The sequence below is a fragment of the Triticum urartu genome, chromosome 7 (assembly GCF_003073215.2).
Source record: "Triticum urartu cultivar G1812 chromosome 7, Tu2.1, whole genome shotgun sequence".
NCBI classification, from domain to species: domain Eukaryota; kingdom Viridiplantae; phylum Streptophyta; class Magnoliopsida; order Poales; family Poaceae; genus Triticum; species Triticum urartu.
This window is the reverse complement of record NC_053028.1, coordinates 404621218-404638210: the sequence shown is the minus strand read 5'-3', so window position 1 is coordinate 404638210 and position 16993 is coordinate 404621218. Positions and strand designations below refer to the sequence as shown.

Here is a 16993-nt window from a genome sequence, read left to right as displayed (position 1 = left end):
GTCAGGGTTTGTTATGCCATGACTATCAATAAGAGCCAGGGATAGACTCTCTCAGTTGTTGGATTATACCTGAAAAGCCCTGTTTTCACTCATGGCCAACTTAATGTGGCGGTTTCACGTGTGACTTCCAAGAAAAACTTGAAAATACTTATCGAGAACAAAGATGGCACACTTGGATCTCGGACTAGAAACATAGTTTCCTCTGAGATCTTTGAGTCTTTGGAATAGTACTTACGTCGCGCTTTATTTTGCGAGCTGCTTTTGGTTTCACTGCTACTTGTTGCCTCTTAGTCTCTATTATTGTATGCTTCTTAATTTGGTAAAGTATTTCGATTGTATGCTCCCTTTTCAATAAGATTTGAGGCTGTAAATGTTGTTTTATCTGTTGCTGCTCATTACCTAAGATAGCATCTATTGTTCTTTTCTGTGCATCTATCTACGCGTTAAAGGTATTTTGGTAGTTCACTTAGTATGTCTTTTCACTTGACTTCGATTAGGTATGCTATCATATTGCAAAACCTAATATGCTGCTTCTTTGTGTGTTTTTACCTTCCTAAGCAAAAGTGTCTTTGCATTTCCAGATGGCGCATCAGATGCTCTCTGAGATACACAACCATAGTAGGAAGTGGGTTGTCTCTGTCCTTGTCTCGCGCCTGTGGTTTTATCGTGGGGGGGACTAACAATGGGCCTATCCAGCACATGGACTTAGTTGTTCTTGATAGCCAGGTCTGTCTTTACATAGCTAGCTCAACACCAACTGTCCATATTTGGACTAGGATACCTTTCTGATTGTTGTTTTTATTGGCAGGGCAACCATATGTATGTGCAGATACCTCCTCAGCGAGTAGAACAACTGAAGGATGAGCTGCAGGAAGGAAAGGTCTACATGATGAGCAGCTTCAACTGCGTTGAAGCAAACACAACTTATAGACCTGTTGAGAGTCGCTTCATGATTCAGTTCACCAGGTTTAGCAATGTTGTTTTATGCCCGGGCTTGGAAGCAGATTACCCGTTCTGCACCTACAATTTGATCCCATTTCAGGACATCCCCAGGCCATGTGGGCCACTGCCTCGTTTCCTTGGTAAGTTGTGTCACTGCACGCCTAAGTACATTAAAAACTACTTGTCAAATATCTGGAGTCTGATGCTCTTGCAAATTCTATGGTTTTGAAGATGTCACTGGAAGAATAACTGTTGTTTCTAATGTGGTCACTATCCAATCAATGCATCAGCCAGAGCCATCAAACACAAGGACAATAATCCTCACTGACTTACAGTAAGTGTGATTTGCTTATTATTATGCATGCACCATTCTAGGCTGCCTGCTCGTTCGTTTGTTTACTAATTTGTTCGTCATATGAAACTTATAGGGGCAAGGAGCTAAAGCTGGTCCTCTCGGGTGATCGAGCGGTTGAATTTGAAGAAGAAGTAGTGCGGGCAAGAGATGAAAAGGAAGTTGTGATTGCAATTTTCGTAGGAACACTACCTAAAATAAATCAAGGTAGTTGTTATATATGTGTGATCAACCTATTGCATCTTATACACCTATGCATTCTGTATTGTACAACCTTTTCATCCTATTGTTCAATAACTATGCAGGTGTTCAAGGACTTAGTGGTAGTTCTGCTTGCCGTTGGTACATTGACAAGGATCTGCCAGTGATAAATGACTTTCGCAACAGGTGATTTCTATATGCCTTCTAATTGGCTTCTCTTGCTTTAACCATGAATATGAAGACAATGTTGTTTCCTTTGTCACGCTACTAACCATCTCCCCTGTTGCGTATTAAAATAGTTTGGGGACTAATTTCAAACCCATTGATAACGATGCTACTTTGACCGACGGTGCATTTACTACCCGTATCTATGCTGATCCAGTTGAAAAGACCGTGTCAAAACTCCTCCGCCTGAACCCTTACGAAAACAAGGTATCCTCGCCATCTTTTCCTCTATATGTTGTTCCCACTTTTCCCGATCATGTGCTCAGCTGCAAGTTATGTTACTTCGACAGGAAAAACGTTCATATGTACTGTTACTGTCCCAAGGCTCAATCCTGATTAGCGCTGGTTGTTCTTCTCTTGCTCCTCCTGCAACAAGACCTCTACAATAGTTGCATCGAACTACCGATGCGCCAATCCAAACTGCTCATCCATAGCAGCACTGAAGACGTATGTGCCTTCCTACACCTTTGTCTGCTGTTTCTTTTGTTTTGTGTTGTTTGTTTCCTCAGACTTCCTTCCTGATTTATTTAGACACGCCTCTTCTATGTTTTATTAGTCCTTTACTACAAACCTCATTCTATTCGTGCCATGTGCAGGTACTGTATTTCGGTGTTTGCGAGTGATGACGTGGGTGAGGCTAAGTTCACCATGTTTGATAAAGTTGGAAAAGCAGCTGTTGGAAAACCACTCCTCAATTTACTGAAGTTTAGAAACCAGGTCTTCCAACCATACACGAGATAGCTAGTGTACCGATGGTTGATAGGATTGCTCCACCAGAGGTTACCCAGATTATTGGGCAGAAGTATAAGCTTCTTGTGTCCATTGCAAAGAGAAGCTTTGCAACCACAAGCACACAGTTATCATTCCAAGTTGTGAAAATTATGGAAACCTACAAGCCTGAGTTAAGCTCATCTGCCTTTGACTGTGTCCCTGGATCATCTGGAGCATCATCCTCTGCTTCCCTCACTGATAGTCCAGAACCTTCTGAGATGTTTACACCCAGTACCCCAAGCATCAAGCAAGCCCAGCCTGGCAGCTCCTCAGGGAGCCCTACTATAACTTTTCCATCACCTACATGCGCGGTATGTTGTTTTCTTAGTCTACCATTTGTCGCTCGATTTATTCAATCAAGATGCCCAAAAACTAATTCAGTTCTTTTCATTTCCTTTATTTACACTCAGGCGCAGACACCAACTTCAAAACTCAGTGTTGGTCTCCTTTCATCTGCATCTCCAGGGTATGCCTCTTTGCAAAGGACCGCTGCAGTATTTTCGAATGCTTGCTTGCTCTTATGACCGTGTTTTCTTTTCTAGAAAATCACCATGCCCAGCCAGCAGGACCAGACGCATTTTATTTACCGGCAATGACAAGAAGCTCCCTCTGGCAGAGGATCCTCCAATCAAGTTTGACGAAATAGCCGCGGTAAATATTTCTCTGCTCCGCTTGAGTTACCTGTGAACACACATGTGCTAAATAACGCATAATACTATAAACACACTTATGTACATTTAGTAAATGAGCAGCATGATCACACACCAATACACAGGTTTCAAGGCAAAATCTTACTGTTGGATAGCCTAATAACAATGCAATATCAATATACTATGTTTCTCTATTATCAAACATATGTATATGCTGGGTGCTCCAGGAGAACGATGATGAAAAGGCTGAAGATCCTTCTGGTACTGCTAATGCAAAATAAGATAAGAGTCCACCTCAGAAAAACAAGAAGTACTGCTTCTTACATTCCACTAATATAGTTGGTTCCCAACCTGTGTATAGCATTCCGCTTATTTATTTTTTTGACTAACACACCTTGAAATAAAGGAACCCCATTGCTACAAAAGGAGCTGGCGCAGGGAAGTAAACAAAACAGCAGTGACTCCTTTGCCCTACCTATGCAACCTTAAAATGTCTATAGGTACACCACAATTTCCCTATATACTACTATTCTTGGAATTATTTTGTCGTTCTCATACTTGGAACTAGTTTATGAAACTTTGCATTCTGCTGTAGGTTATCTATCCTATGTACATTAGCTTCTCCTCAGCAAGACTGAAGGAGAAAGATGGCGGTTTATGCATCTAGCTTCGCTCTCGACAACAGTCCATCACAATGCTCTTTGACCAGCTACAAGCAGAGCCCGTTGTCGTGCATGCTTCTTGCATAGACCTTAGTGTGGTTGTATGCTTCTTACGAAGCATGTCTAAAACTCCTCTATTTATATGTCTTTGTGCTAAAAAGTCTTTGACTGCTCAAGTAGCAGTGTCAAAGCAAGACAAAAACAAAACTCCCCTATATTATGAAGCCAGCTTGAACTTATTATATGCGTGTTCTTAGCTTCTTGTTTATTTTTCTCTCAGCGATAGGATGAATGTCTCCCACTCCATTTTGTTTTTTCTTACTCTCTGCTACTCATTTTATTTTCGTATGCCATCCAAGCCTATGGGCTGCCTTTCCTTTGTTCTCGGCCCGTTTGGCCCTTTTGTCACGACACATCTAAGCAGCCCAAAGATAGTGATCTGTCTACTCCACTCTTCTCCTACCGTTGGATCTGCTATCTTGTCGTTGCCTCCCACCTGCGCTCTATAACCTACTCACTTGCTTCATCCACATCACCAGCCACACCGCCGCGCTCCCCGGCCTAGCCATTTCTAGGGTTTCTTCACTCCCCATACCTTCTCGCTCTCGCCTAATGGCATCATCTTCAACCGGCAAAGGTGCGACCCACGCTGCCGTTCTATCCACATGCAAGTTCCATTACTAGACTGTTGGTCTATACACCCGTTCCTCCTCTGTTCCTGCATAGATCTAATTTTCTTTCCTCAATGGTTAAGCTAAAATCTCGCTCAAACCTGAATTTCTTTATAATGCTGCTAGGTCTTTCGCCCTCATTTGTCTCTCTGAGAAGAGATATAACAAGAGATTTTGTTTCTTATGGAGATACAAAATGCCCAGAAATTCGGACGCATTGTCATTTCCAAGTTATTTTCTCTCCTGATAATAGAGCCATACAGAATAGATTTCATGATGCGCTGGCTCAGGCTTTCAACTTAGATGGCGATGTTTTCTCTCTAGACAGTCCTGACGAAGAATTTCTAATTAGCATCCTAGATAAACCACAATACTGTCAAACAGTGCAGTTTCTTCAATCTAACCAGAGACTTAGCTTGGGCAGCATTCATTTTCCCACCCTGCCTACAGATGAAGCAATACCATATTGTAGTACTCCCAGTTATGATTCTCATGATAACTATGCGGGATTCGAAGTCTTGATTGAGATAAGAAACCTGCCACTCCACCTTTGGACATTCAAAACAGCATATTTTATGTTGCATCCATATTGTGTTGTTTCTGAGCTTTACCCTAACACAATGGCCCACAAAGATCTTTCGGTGTTTCGATGCGTTTGCTGGACAGACACACCAGAAAATGTGCCATTACGGATGAAAATTAAGGTTAGGCGTAGGTTTCGACATCTAGCGAGCACATTACTAGGCCTCCACCTAGACATGTTCACTGTGCCTATTAGAGTGATTAACAACCCTTTCAATAAGAAGTTGAGACCAGTTGAGCTATTGCCACCTACCAGAAACTCGACACAGCCCCGTTGCTGCTGCTGCACCGCATTGTTTCCTTCAAGACACAGAGGTTGACCCCGATAGATTCCAGGAATTATTACACTCTATAATCCTCAAACATGGTGATGGTTTCGAACCTATTAGCACAGAAGAGGTGTTCTCTGCAATAATTCAACACGCACCAGCATCTAGATATGTTCATATAAAACCAATCAGTTATGATGCTTTCCTTGTGCATTATGAAGGGGATGTTCAATTTGCTACATTTGCCGCATTTAGATCGACTGTTGTTGGTAGAGGACACATCGAACTTGGTGACCGCATCTTCAGAGCTATTCCTTGGTATCCTTCTTATGGTAGCGAACAAACTTAACTTACCAGATTCGTTCGCATTGTTATGAGTGAAGTTCCAGCTGGGCTTCTGCAACATGAGATAGCAAACCAGCTACTTAGCCCATTCATTTTGGTTGAGGGGAATGATATGCCTGGACAAGGCTTAATAGATACAGATAAGTATAACTGCTTCGGATGGGTTGACAGTGTAATTGATATCCCGGACTACATCATCATCTACATAACACCTAGAAGATGCCAATCAGACTATATGCATACCGAACATCACTACATGCCCCTATATCCACGACGTGCAAAGATAATGGTTGAGCCTCCAAACATGCCAAGAAACTAAGGTATAATATATGCATGGATAGGTTCATATATTGTATTAACAAATTGCTATGATATCTTAACAAAATTGGTTTTTCATTCCAGGCAGGAATGTTGCAGCAGCCAGTCTACAAACCCACTTCCATTCTGCTTCCTAGGAAAATAATGTAGGTCAAACAACGCAGCAAAGCACGCCCTTTGGCTATCTTTTAGAGATGGCCTATCATGACACCTATTATGTACCACTACATATTTTTGTTTCTAGACTAAATATGCTTTTTTAAGTCCTTGCGTGTTTACTATGTAATACATCTGAGCAAATGTACTATCTAATTCCCCTCAATTTTATTTAAGATCATGGATTGATGAGCCCATTTTGTTCTACCTGCTACATAAGGCCTGGGATTGTGTTGTTTAGGCCCAGTCCCAGCAGCCCACACAAGAAGCCCATCGGGTCCTCATATTACTATCATGAGGACTGCCAACTGCCCTAGATCGACAGATAGCTCCTTTTTAGAACCCTAGATCGACAGCCCTCTCCTCCTCATACGACAAGCGTCACCTTTTCCACCGATGGAATCGCCGACCGATCCACCACCAAGTTTGCTGGTTGATGCCACTCCTTCTGTCTCAGCGCCTCGTGAGCAGCACTCCTCCACTGAACCGCGGTTAACTGCTGCACCTTAACGCATTCACTTCTTCGTTCAAACTACAACCATAAACAACGTTTAATTTATTCCACGTCTTTTACAGGAGACACCAGCAGATGCAGAGGAGATACACGGCAGCTTTTCTCCAGAAGAAGAATTTTCAACCAATGACCAGCCTGAAGAACAACACCCAAAGGTTATATCTCTTCCCCAAGACAACACACATTCTTATAAACAGAGCAATTTGCCTGATCTATGCTTTTGCTATGGTGAATGATTACTACAGAGTGATGCACCATCTCTAGAAGAGATCCACAACCACTTGTCCTCATATGTAGCATGGTACAATGAGTATGAGAACTCACAGGGAATTTCTAAGTTTAGTGTTCTACCCCTGCATTTGATAGATGGACTACATTTATAACCTAAGCTATGATCGATGGAAAAAAAACAATTAATATCAATGAAGCAAAAACAACTATTTTATTTTGGATATTAGGCAATGCTTCTTAGCGCAGTAAATAACAGCATAGTTCTTTGCCTTTCTCATTTGGTAGGTTGCACGCTTAATATTATTCCTGCAACAGCTTCTAGCTTTGGAAAACAAGCGCCTCACTACCATGTACATTACAATACGACAATATCCTAAATTTCATGTATTCTACTGCATTGTCCTTTAGAATAATCTAGATACCTATAAAACAAAGGATCCTGGTAGATATCAAATTCACAGTTTTACCCATACTTTGCAAATTAATCTCTCCTATTATGGCTTGACATATATTTAATATCATAGGCTGCACCACCCCCTGGTGAAAATACATTACAAGATGATGCTAGATGCTCTTCTACAAGCTTTGGGCCTTCCAATGGCTGAGTACCGTACCAAGCAATGCAATGGCGCAAGAATCTGTGCGACTGTTTTTTTTCCACACGCCTGGATCGTACCTTGGAAATGATGACAATCGAATGGCTATCCCTGGAATACAGTCTATAAATTATGCAATGTCAGAGGACACAACTTCTATGGAAGCAATTGGGTACATAAAATGCATGGTGAAAACAGAAATAAGAGACTACAATTACAGTGCTATGAAGAAGCTCAAGGAAGAAAATACATAACTGAAGCATGAACTGGCTATAGCCAAAAAACAAAAAGAAAAGATGAAGACCAAAACCAAGTCCATGAAGAAAAATCTCAAGATGGTCAGGTACAAAAACAAGAACAATGCAATGGGCTGGTTTGTTCTGACAAGACACATGCATGGGCTCTCTAATCATATATGCAATGTAACGGCACTCAATAAATCTGCTGGTAAAGAACCCATAGATCTACTTATCAATGGACCTCTTATCAACATCGAGAAGGTGGCGGAAAGGATCAGGTGTAGAGTGATCAAGTCAGAGAAGAAATTCAGAAGCTTCAGAAGGGGTTTTTAAAATGATGCGATGGAAAATGCCCTAGACTAAGCCTTCGGAAGCTGTGATGTATTTTCCACCTTTTGTGTAACTTGCATGGAGTAATGAACCAAGATGTACTTTTGCTTTCTGTTTAGACCACGTTCAAACCAAGAGTTAACCTACCTATGTACTTGAGCACTACTGGTCGTTTTATTCAAAATGTATGGGTTTATGTTGTCTGTGCCTACTACATTCTTGTTAAGACAATAACTTTGGCCTCGTCTCGCATTGGCCGTGAAGAGAGGTGCAAAGAGGATATTATTTGCCCAGAACAATGGGCTGTTTAACAATTTCAACATCAGCCAGGGCACCTTTGCAACCAAACTAAAAGAAACCACCCAGGCTTTCTATCCTTTCTTACAGAGTATTTTGCTGGATACTACAATTTCTTTTCCAGTTCAGAACTGCAAAATACTTGATACCTTAAAGCAAACACGATTAGAACCTTAACAAAGAGCCCATAGCTCACACATAGTTCATATTTTCAATCATCATTGCATTACATAACCATCACGACAGAGAGATTGCTAACAAAAGAAACACATACTGCCTGCGCAACCCAACACACCTAGCTAGAGTCCATGCAACAACTAAACTTACCTAGCTAAGAGCCCATAGCTCACACATAGTTAATGGTTTCGATCATATTACATAACCATCATTACGAAGACTTGAAACTATACTCAGGCATAGATATATATACATGCCCTTATAGAACACCTTAACATACTCCTCCTTAAACGCTGCGTTGTAAGCACCTGCAAACGCACATACTTGCTTAGACCAGGTAATAAAACAGCAATCCTTCTACAGATTAAAACACAGTGCATATACAAAACTTTTAGATCTTGTGAACGGTGAATTCTGGTTTCCCCTTGCGAACTCGAAGAGAGAAAACACACATATCCCCTTTTGTCAGCTTTGCTTTCTCTGCAAAGTGACCCCAGTTCCATATTATGGTAGCCCTGTTGTCCACACCATTAATAAGGCGAACACGCCTTACACAACTTCCAGATGATAGATGAATCTTCACCCCATCAACAGGAGTAGCAATGAAATCCGCTAGATACTGCTTCGTAAACAAAGCAGAAAAGTACTGCAAAAGAACACCAGGGCTATAGTCATGTGCCATGATAAACTAATAAACTAATGCAAATATAAATGTTTTTTGAGATTTCAAACCATTCTCTGCCCAAGCTTGGCAAATGTCTTATTCAGCTCACAAACATAGTGGCCAATAGCAGGCTCAACTGATTCAACATAATGCTTGGGATGCTTCCAAGCACACATTGATATCTTAAATCTCTTTGAATACATGCATTTAGCATTAGTAATTGGATTATATCTAGTACATAGGTTAGTTTAATCCAACCACCGAGCAGTGGAAACAATAGACCATAAAAAATAACATTTACCAACTGTGTACTCTTTAGGGCAATCACAGATGTTCATGCATGCTTTCCAGGGCTTCTTCTCCTTCATGCGCCTATGAACACCTACATCATTGAACAGGCCAAGAAAATATAAGTTAAAAAAATTGCAATAGCTGACATGGTTATATCTCACAATTTTCTGAATTCTGGTGTTGGTTTTAATATTTTGCAAAGCTCATGCAGTGTGCATTGGACAATGTTGTGGAGGGTCCAAAAAATATACCGGCCATGTGCCCTTCTTCTTTCTCTTATCAATCAATCAACCAACTTTGAGTAAAAAAATGAATGAGCCATTGCCTTTTGAAAAGAAAATACATGTGGCGCATATGCCCGCTGAATACATATGATCTGTGGTATTCCCATCAACAATTGAAAGATTCAATTAAGACTGAATTAGTTACTTCTACACATAGTAAAGAATAAAAGCTTAAAAACTGCCAAAACATATTCGGTCAAATCAGCAACAATCCAAAATTGCAACAACCATGATATTCAGAAACACTGAACGACCGACATCATTCTACTTCTATTCCTAACAATGCCACTCCCTTCCATCAGACATGCATACTGACTTTTGGCATAATCAATATAAATGAACTTGATTTTATACTGTAATACATATCAAAATCCCACAAACTACAAAATATCTCACTAAAACGCATATGATACCTTTAGCACGGATGGTGTGAGCGCCTTCATCAGAGCTGCTGCTCATGTCTTCATCAGAGCTGGTGTAGGCGCCCTCATCTAGACTATTGTACTCGCCTTCATCAGAGCTTATGTGCTTCCCTTCATCAGAGCTGATGTACACCACTCCATCAGAGCTCATGGATGCTCCTTCATAGGAGGAGCTATAACCCGATCCATCTGAGCTGCTGTCCAAGTTTTCGTTAGAGCCACTGTCGGCGCTTCCATCAGAACTGACATCCACAGGCTCAGTTCGAGATCCCCTCATACTCACCCGTCGCACTGACCTACGGCACAATCGATTCTCAATCAAAACAATGGCAATGAAGAGACAAAAGGAAGAACACGAAATCAACATGGTGTAGGAAAAATAAGAGTAAACATCAAGGTCAGGAAAGGATAACGAATCTCAACCAGCAGTCCAGGCAATGGACGCCATTGCAGCAGACGAGAGCACACCACCGGTGAATAAGAAGAGGCAATCAAACCTAAGAGAGAACGCGACACAACGAGGAGGAGAAAGAGAGCACAAGATCTTGCAAGAGGGGAAAACGAACCAAAATAGAAAGAATCACAGCAAAAAAATAGCCAATATGACGGGAATCACCACAAAAAGAGAAGAGATGCAAGATCGAGATAGATGGAAACTAAATTCATACATGCAGACCATTCCGAAATCAAGAGAGGCAAGAAATCTCACCGGTCGCGGCTGACGAAGCGCCTCTGTCACCACCAGCTGAGAAATCGAGAGAGAGAAGAAGGAGATAGACTGTCCTCGTTGGCTCCGCCCCCTGCCGCTTCATATTCGCCTCCTCACAGGCCACACACATCGCTCTATGTGGGCTGGGCCCAATAATATATGGGCTATTCTAGTACTTGTTGATCCCTATAACTCCCTACATGCACAACAAAGGCACCTTTTTTTTTCTTAAGTTTCTTATCTGTTCTCCTCTTTTTTCCAAGAAATATATGCATGCCCAGGTTTTTCATCATGATAACCATGTTTTCAAACTTACTAAAAAATACAACCATGCCAACTTTACTCTCTCATCATAGTGGCCGTTTTTTCAGAACGTACATATTCATATCTATTATGCAAAAAAACATAGATTTCATATCTTTCCCCCTCTTTTTTTCCCAATAAATATATGCATGGCCAGATTTTTTATCATGATAATCATGTTTCCAAACTTGCTAAAAGAATACAACCATGCCGGCTTTACTCTCTCATCATACTGGCCATTTTTTTCAAATTGAACATATTCATATCTATTATGCAAAAAAAAACTAAGGTTTCATATCTCTTCCCCTATTTTTTTCCCAAGAAATATATGCATGGACACATTTTTCATCATGATAACCATGATTTCAATCATAGTGGCCATTTTTTCAACTTGAACATATTCATATTATGCAAAATTACCCTTTTCCCAGACTATTATTTAACAACGCAATAAACATGTTTATAAAATACCATGGTTTAGTTGAAGGTTCTTGCAGCATGAAACTATTTTCATCGACAACATGTCTTCAGCGGGTCTCTGCGCCATTTGGCGCAATGGGTCAACTAGTACAATAAATTAAGACAACTCCTATGGCTCCTGCCGGTTGTCATACTCATCGACATGCAAGTCATGATTCCTATTACAAGAACATGATCAATCTCATACATCACATACATCATTCATTGCATCCTTTTGGCCATATCACATCACATAGCATACCCTCCAAAAACAAGTTAGGTGTCCTCTAATTGTTGTTGCATGTTTTACGTGGCTGCTAAGGGTTTCTAGCAAGAACATTTCTTACCTACGCAAAAGCCACAACGGTGATATGCCAATTGCTATTTACCCTTCATAAGGACCCTCTTCCTCGAATCTGATCCGACTAAAGTGGGAGATACAGACACCCGCTAGCCACCTTATGCATCAAGTGCATGTCAGTCGGTGAACCAGTCTCACGTAAGCGTATGTGTAAGGTTGGTCCAGGGCGCTTCATCCCACAATGCCGCCGAATAGAGATAATACTAGTAACGGTAAGCAGATTGAACAAATCATCACCCACAACAATTTATGTTCTACTCGTGCATAGAATCTACGCATAGACCTGGCTCATGATGCCGCTGTTGGGGAACATAGCAATAATTCAAAATTTTCCTACGTGTCACCAAGATCAATCTAGGAGATGCTAACAACAAGAGAGAAGGAGTGCATATTCATACCCTTGAAGATTGCTAAGCGGAAGCATTACAAGAACACGGTTGATGGAGTCGTACTCGCGGCGATTCAACTCGCGGAAGATCCGATCAAGCGCCGAATGGACGGCGCCTCCGCGTTCAGCACACCTATAGCCCGGGGACGTCTCCTCCTTCTTGATCTAGCAAGGGGAAAGGAGAAGTTGAGGGAGAACTCCGGCAACACAACGGCGTGGTGGTGGTGGAGCTCGTGGTTCTCCGGTAGAGCTTCGCTATGCACTACTGAGGAGGAGGAGGTGTTGGAAGAGGGAGGGGCTATGCCAGGGATGGGGTGTGGCTGCCCTCCCACCCACCTCTATTTATAGGGTGAAGGGAGAAGGGGCCGCCCCCCTAGATGCATCTAGAGGGAGGCGGCCAAGGGGAGGCTTGCCCCCCAAGCAAGGAGGGAGGCGCCCCCCTCCCTTTGGGTTTCCAACCCTAGGCTCCTTGGGCCCTTGGGGCGCACCAGCCCACTAGGGGGCTGGTTCCCTCCCGTATTCAGCCCACTAAGTCCCCCGGGGCAGGTGGCCCCACCCGGTGGACCCCCAGACACCTTTCGGTGGTCCCGATACAATATCAATAACCCCTGAAACTATTCCGGTGACTGAAACTGGACTTCCCATATATAAATCTTCACCTTTGGACCATTTCGGAACTCCTCGTGACGTACGGGATCTTATTCGGGACTCCGAACAACCTTCGGTAACCACATACTATTTCCATAATAACTCTAGCGTCCCCAAACCTTAAGTTTGTAGACCCTACGAGTTCGGGAACCATGCAGACATGACCGAGACTTCTCTCCGGCCAACAACCAACAGTGGGATCTGGATACCCATGTTGGCTCCCACATGTTCCACGATGATATCATCGAATGAACCACGATGTCGGGGATTCAATCAATCCCATATACAATTCCATTTGTCCATTGGTATCTTACTTGCCCGAGAATCGATCATCGGTATCCCCATACCTCGTTCAATCTCGTGATCGGCAAGTCTCTTTACTCATTCCGTAACGCATGATCCCGTGGCTAACTCCTTAGTCACATTGAGCTCGTTATGATGATGCATTACCAAGTGGGCCCAGAGATACCTCTCTGTCATACAGAGTGACAAATCCCAGTCTCGATTCGTGCCAACCCAACAGACACTTTCAAAGATACTTGTAGTGCACCTTTATAGTTGTGGCACCCTGGCTCAGAGAAACTGGAACGCCCCGTATTCCAGCCCAGAGATCGAGGAGAAGTCTCTGGAATATGACACTGCTTGACATAGAACAAATCAACTCGTATTACAAGAATAATAATACAAGGGTCTAATGTTACAAAGAAGCACATCAACACGATGATACCACGCCTGCGATACTACACTTGCCCTATGCTAGTAGAGGAACAACTCGAAGCAGCGGAATACTTCTAGCAGCGGAACAACGACGAAGGCGGTGAACTCCACTCCGCAGGGACTCTGGCTGCGACATGATCTAGCTCGCACGCATGGCAACCTCAACAAGCAATCAAGCAATCATGGCATCACCTGCAATCTGGCATGAAATGCCAGGTCAGTACATTGAATGTACTTGCAAGCTCACAACAACTATAAACATCAAGGCAAGACAATAACGTAGCATTAAACAGGTTAATTAAATTAGCAATTACAATGATGAAGCATCTACTAAGCATGGTATGAAACTACTATCATACCGATAAACCAACATCTCAGATCTCCATAACCATATCACTCTTGGCTAACCATCCAAGTAATATACCATCTTGATCACCTCGTGACCAAAACCAAACGGTGATCACTCACGGATCACCAACGGAACCACACTTGGTCCAATGGGTTACCTCGTAACCAAACAGTGATCACTCATGGATCACAAACGAAACATCCACATGATCACCTTGTGACCACATCACAAACTGAATGATCAGCCTCCAGATCATCCCAACATCATCATCAACACCCTGCCAAACTGTACTGCTCAATATATATCAACATATAAATCACCTATAAGTCATACCGTCATGTGAGTGTTGATCGAACGGTGTGACCTAGTACGGACTTGTGCCCATGACCGAGGATGCGGGTATCGATATATCAAACACACACACTCTGTAGAGGTAGCGCACTTTACCCACAACACGGAACCCATGGCCTCACACTCCCATTTGGGTGGACCAACGGCATTCCAACAAAACTGATCTACTGCCATGACACTCTCCCGGCCACTCCGACCAACACCCCTTTTGGGTTCAGTCCTGGGTGGCCCCGTTCCTACCAAAGGCACTAACGGCCACCGTCGTGGCAAAACAAAAACCGTCCAAAACAGGGACAAAAAGGCGCCCAACAACAACTACGGGCACATAAGGTTATGTCTGCTTACCGGGCCAGGGTACCGCACGCCCATAACCTTCCCTCGTTGGAGGCATCAGAGAGAGGCACGCCAATAGACCGCATTAGGGACTTCCCATAAAAGGCAAATGTGGTTGGACTGGAAAAAGCCCGGTTCAATGGCACCTGACCAACTTAATGACGGAATTTATCCCGAAAATACAATAGTAATGATTGATACTCCGATATCATCTATCAACCTATAATCCAAGTTATAGCAATATCCAATAAATAATCCAAAGCTTAATATCGTCTTACCAAAATACTCCTGGGACAGTGTAACACTACTATCATGATGAATCCAAGAATCATAATACTACTACTCAAATATCAAGAACTAACTATCCAGCTATGATCCATATGCAAGCATCATCTCCAACATCATACTCCAAAACATAATATCATCTAGCATCATGATGAAAATAACACTAGCCACTAATAATCCAAAGGCAACATGATATCCAAAGTAATACTCCAAATAATAACAGATACCATCCTGAAACTAATCATAACGGCCACTAAGAATCCAAAGGCACATGTCATCCACATAATCATCAAAACATAAGTCCTAGGACTCCAAGCAATATCATGGCAATATGAAGATCAAAACAATACTCCGAGAAATGCCATGAACAAATCATACATAGATAATGCAATATTTTAAACAAGTTCAAATAAATAAACCATGTCACTACACTGCAATCATGCAAGTGGAGGGTGTGGCTTGCCTGGGGGGGACGAAATCATCGGGAAGAAGTGCGAGAAGCTCGCGGAAAGAATCGCCGGAAAACATTCTCTCTCGGAGGGGGCTGATTAAGCGCAAGGGAAAAATGGTCATTTTCAGAATGTCAAAACATGGTGAAAATGATTCCATCGGAACGGGCTCGACGAAACGAAGAAGTGGGCTTTGGAATCACCTCATTTGGAGTTGTGAGCAAAAAGTTGTGAAGAGTTTTTAACCAGGGACCTATCTGTAATGAAAATATTTACAGACGGGGCCAAAACAGAAAAACAGAAAGCGTAGTTAGAGGAATACGCCTTAGCTTCAGGGAAAACACATTGCGGGCTGAAACAGAGAGAAAATACGCTTTCAGAATAACGAAAACGTACTTTGAGCTGAAGCACCCAGAGAATACGCTTTCATCTTATGAAGACGTCCTGATACGCTTTCATCTTATGAAGACGTACTGACCGGAATTGCGCGTCCACTTATCCACGTCATCAGCGTCTGGTCAACACAGGTGAGCCTGACGGGAGGGTCCCACGCGTAGGGGGTCGTCATCTTCATCTCCCTTGCGCCAGCATGTGAAACAGGGAGGCCGCCGGCATCGGGCGGCAATTGCCGGCGACTCCGGGTACCGTTTGCTGCGCTATGACCACAGGTGTGTTCGGGGGAATGAGGCGCGCCCGACGGTGCATAGAACGGCTGTTGAGGAGCCCCGGAGTGAGAGGAGACAGGGCCGTGGCGGACAACGGTGTCGGCCGGGGTGGGTGCCGGCAAGGTGGTTGACCCGAAGAGGAAAAGAAGATGCGGGGAAGATTAGTGGGTCGAGGAGGCTCTTCTGGTGGTTGAAAAGAGAGGGGAGGGAGATCGGCTCGCTCGGATTCGAGCAGAGGCCATCGGTGGCCATCGGAGGGCTCAGGAGCTCTTGGAGGTCGGGGAAGGGGTCGGGGAGGATTCTTGGAGTGAATGAGGTCGAGTGGTGAGGAGAAACGCGCCCGGGACGACCTTATATAGGCAGGGGAGGAGGAGGCCGAGCTGGCGCCGCCACGGACGCATGGCCGACGCGGTGGACGCGTGTGCACGCGCATGAGCTCGGGGTTAGGCGACGGGAGGGAACAGGAGGGAGAGCTCACGGGGAAGAGGTGGCCAAGGGAGCGGAGGGAGGAAGAAGACGGCGAGTTCCGAGCCAAACCGCCACTGTTCGCCCGTCGGCGTGCGGCGGCTTGCATCTGTGGGGAAGCAGACGGAGGGGCAGAGGGATCCAGGGGAACGACGACGATGAGGTGAAGCCAAGGGACATGCTCACGCGCGCTAAGACGATGAGAGGAAAGAGGACGAAGCAGAAACGACGCGCTGGACGCGGCCACTGCGCACAGAGCGCGCGCACAGGCTTGCCAGCTGCGCGGTCACCGCGGGACAATGCACAGGGTGCTCACGAGAGG

At 43.6% G+C, this 16993-nt stretch overlaps 1 protein-coding gene across 4 annotated transcripts; it reads right to left on the bottom strand.

The window, feature by feature from the left end:
• Positions 1-8411: 8411 nt before the first annotated feature.
• LOC125521680 (clumping factor A-like) lies at positions 8412-10994 on the bottom strand. Of its 4 annotated transcripts, XR_007289395.1 has the most exons (5): positions 10899-10979; positions 10181-10480; positions 9494-9574; positions 8918-9174; positions 8412-8836 (listed from the first exon to the last, which is right to left on the bottom strand). XR_007289395.1 is itself a non-coding variant. In XM_048686736.1 (4 exons), the coding sequence occupies exons 2-4, from the start codon at positions 10464-10466 to the stop codon at positions 9116-9118; spliced, it is 426 nt and encodes a 141-aa protein (XP_048542693.1). In that variant the 5' UTR covers positions 10467-10480; positions 10899-10979; the 3' UTR covers positions 8414-9115. The 4 variants fall into 4 exon arrangements, 3 of the variants coding, with proteins under 3 accessions (XP_048542693.1, XP_048542692.1, XP_048542691.1); XM_048686736.1 differs by having other exon boundaries at positions 8414-9174; XM_048686735.1 differs by lacking the exon at positions 8918-9174 and having other exon boundaries at positions 8421-8836.
• Between the last annotated feature and the right edge of the window lie 5999 nt (positions 10995-16993).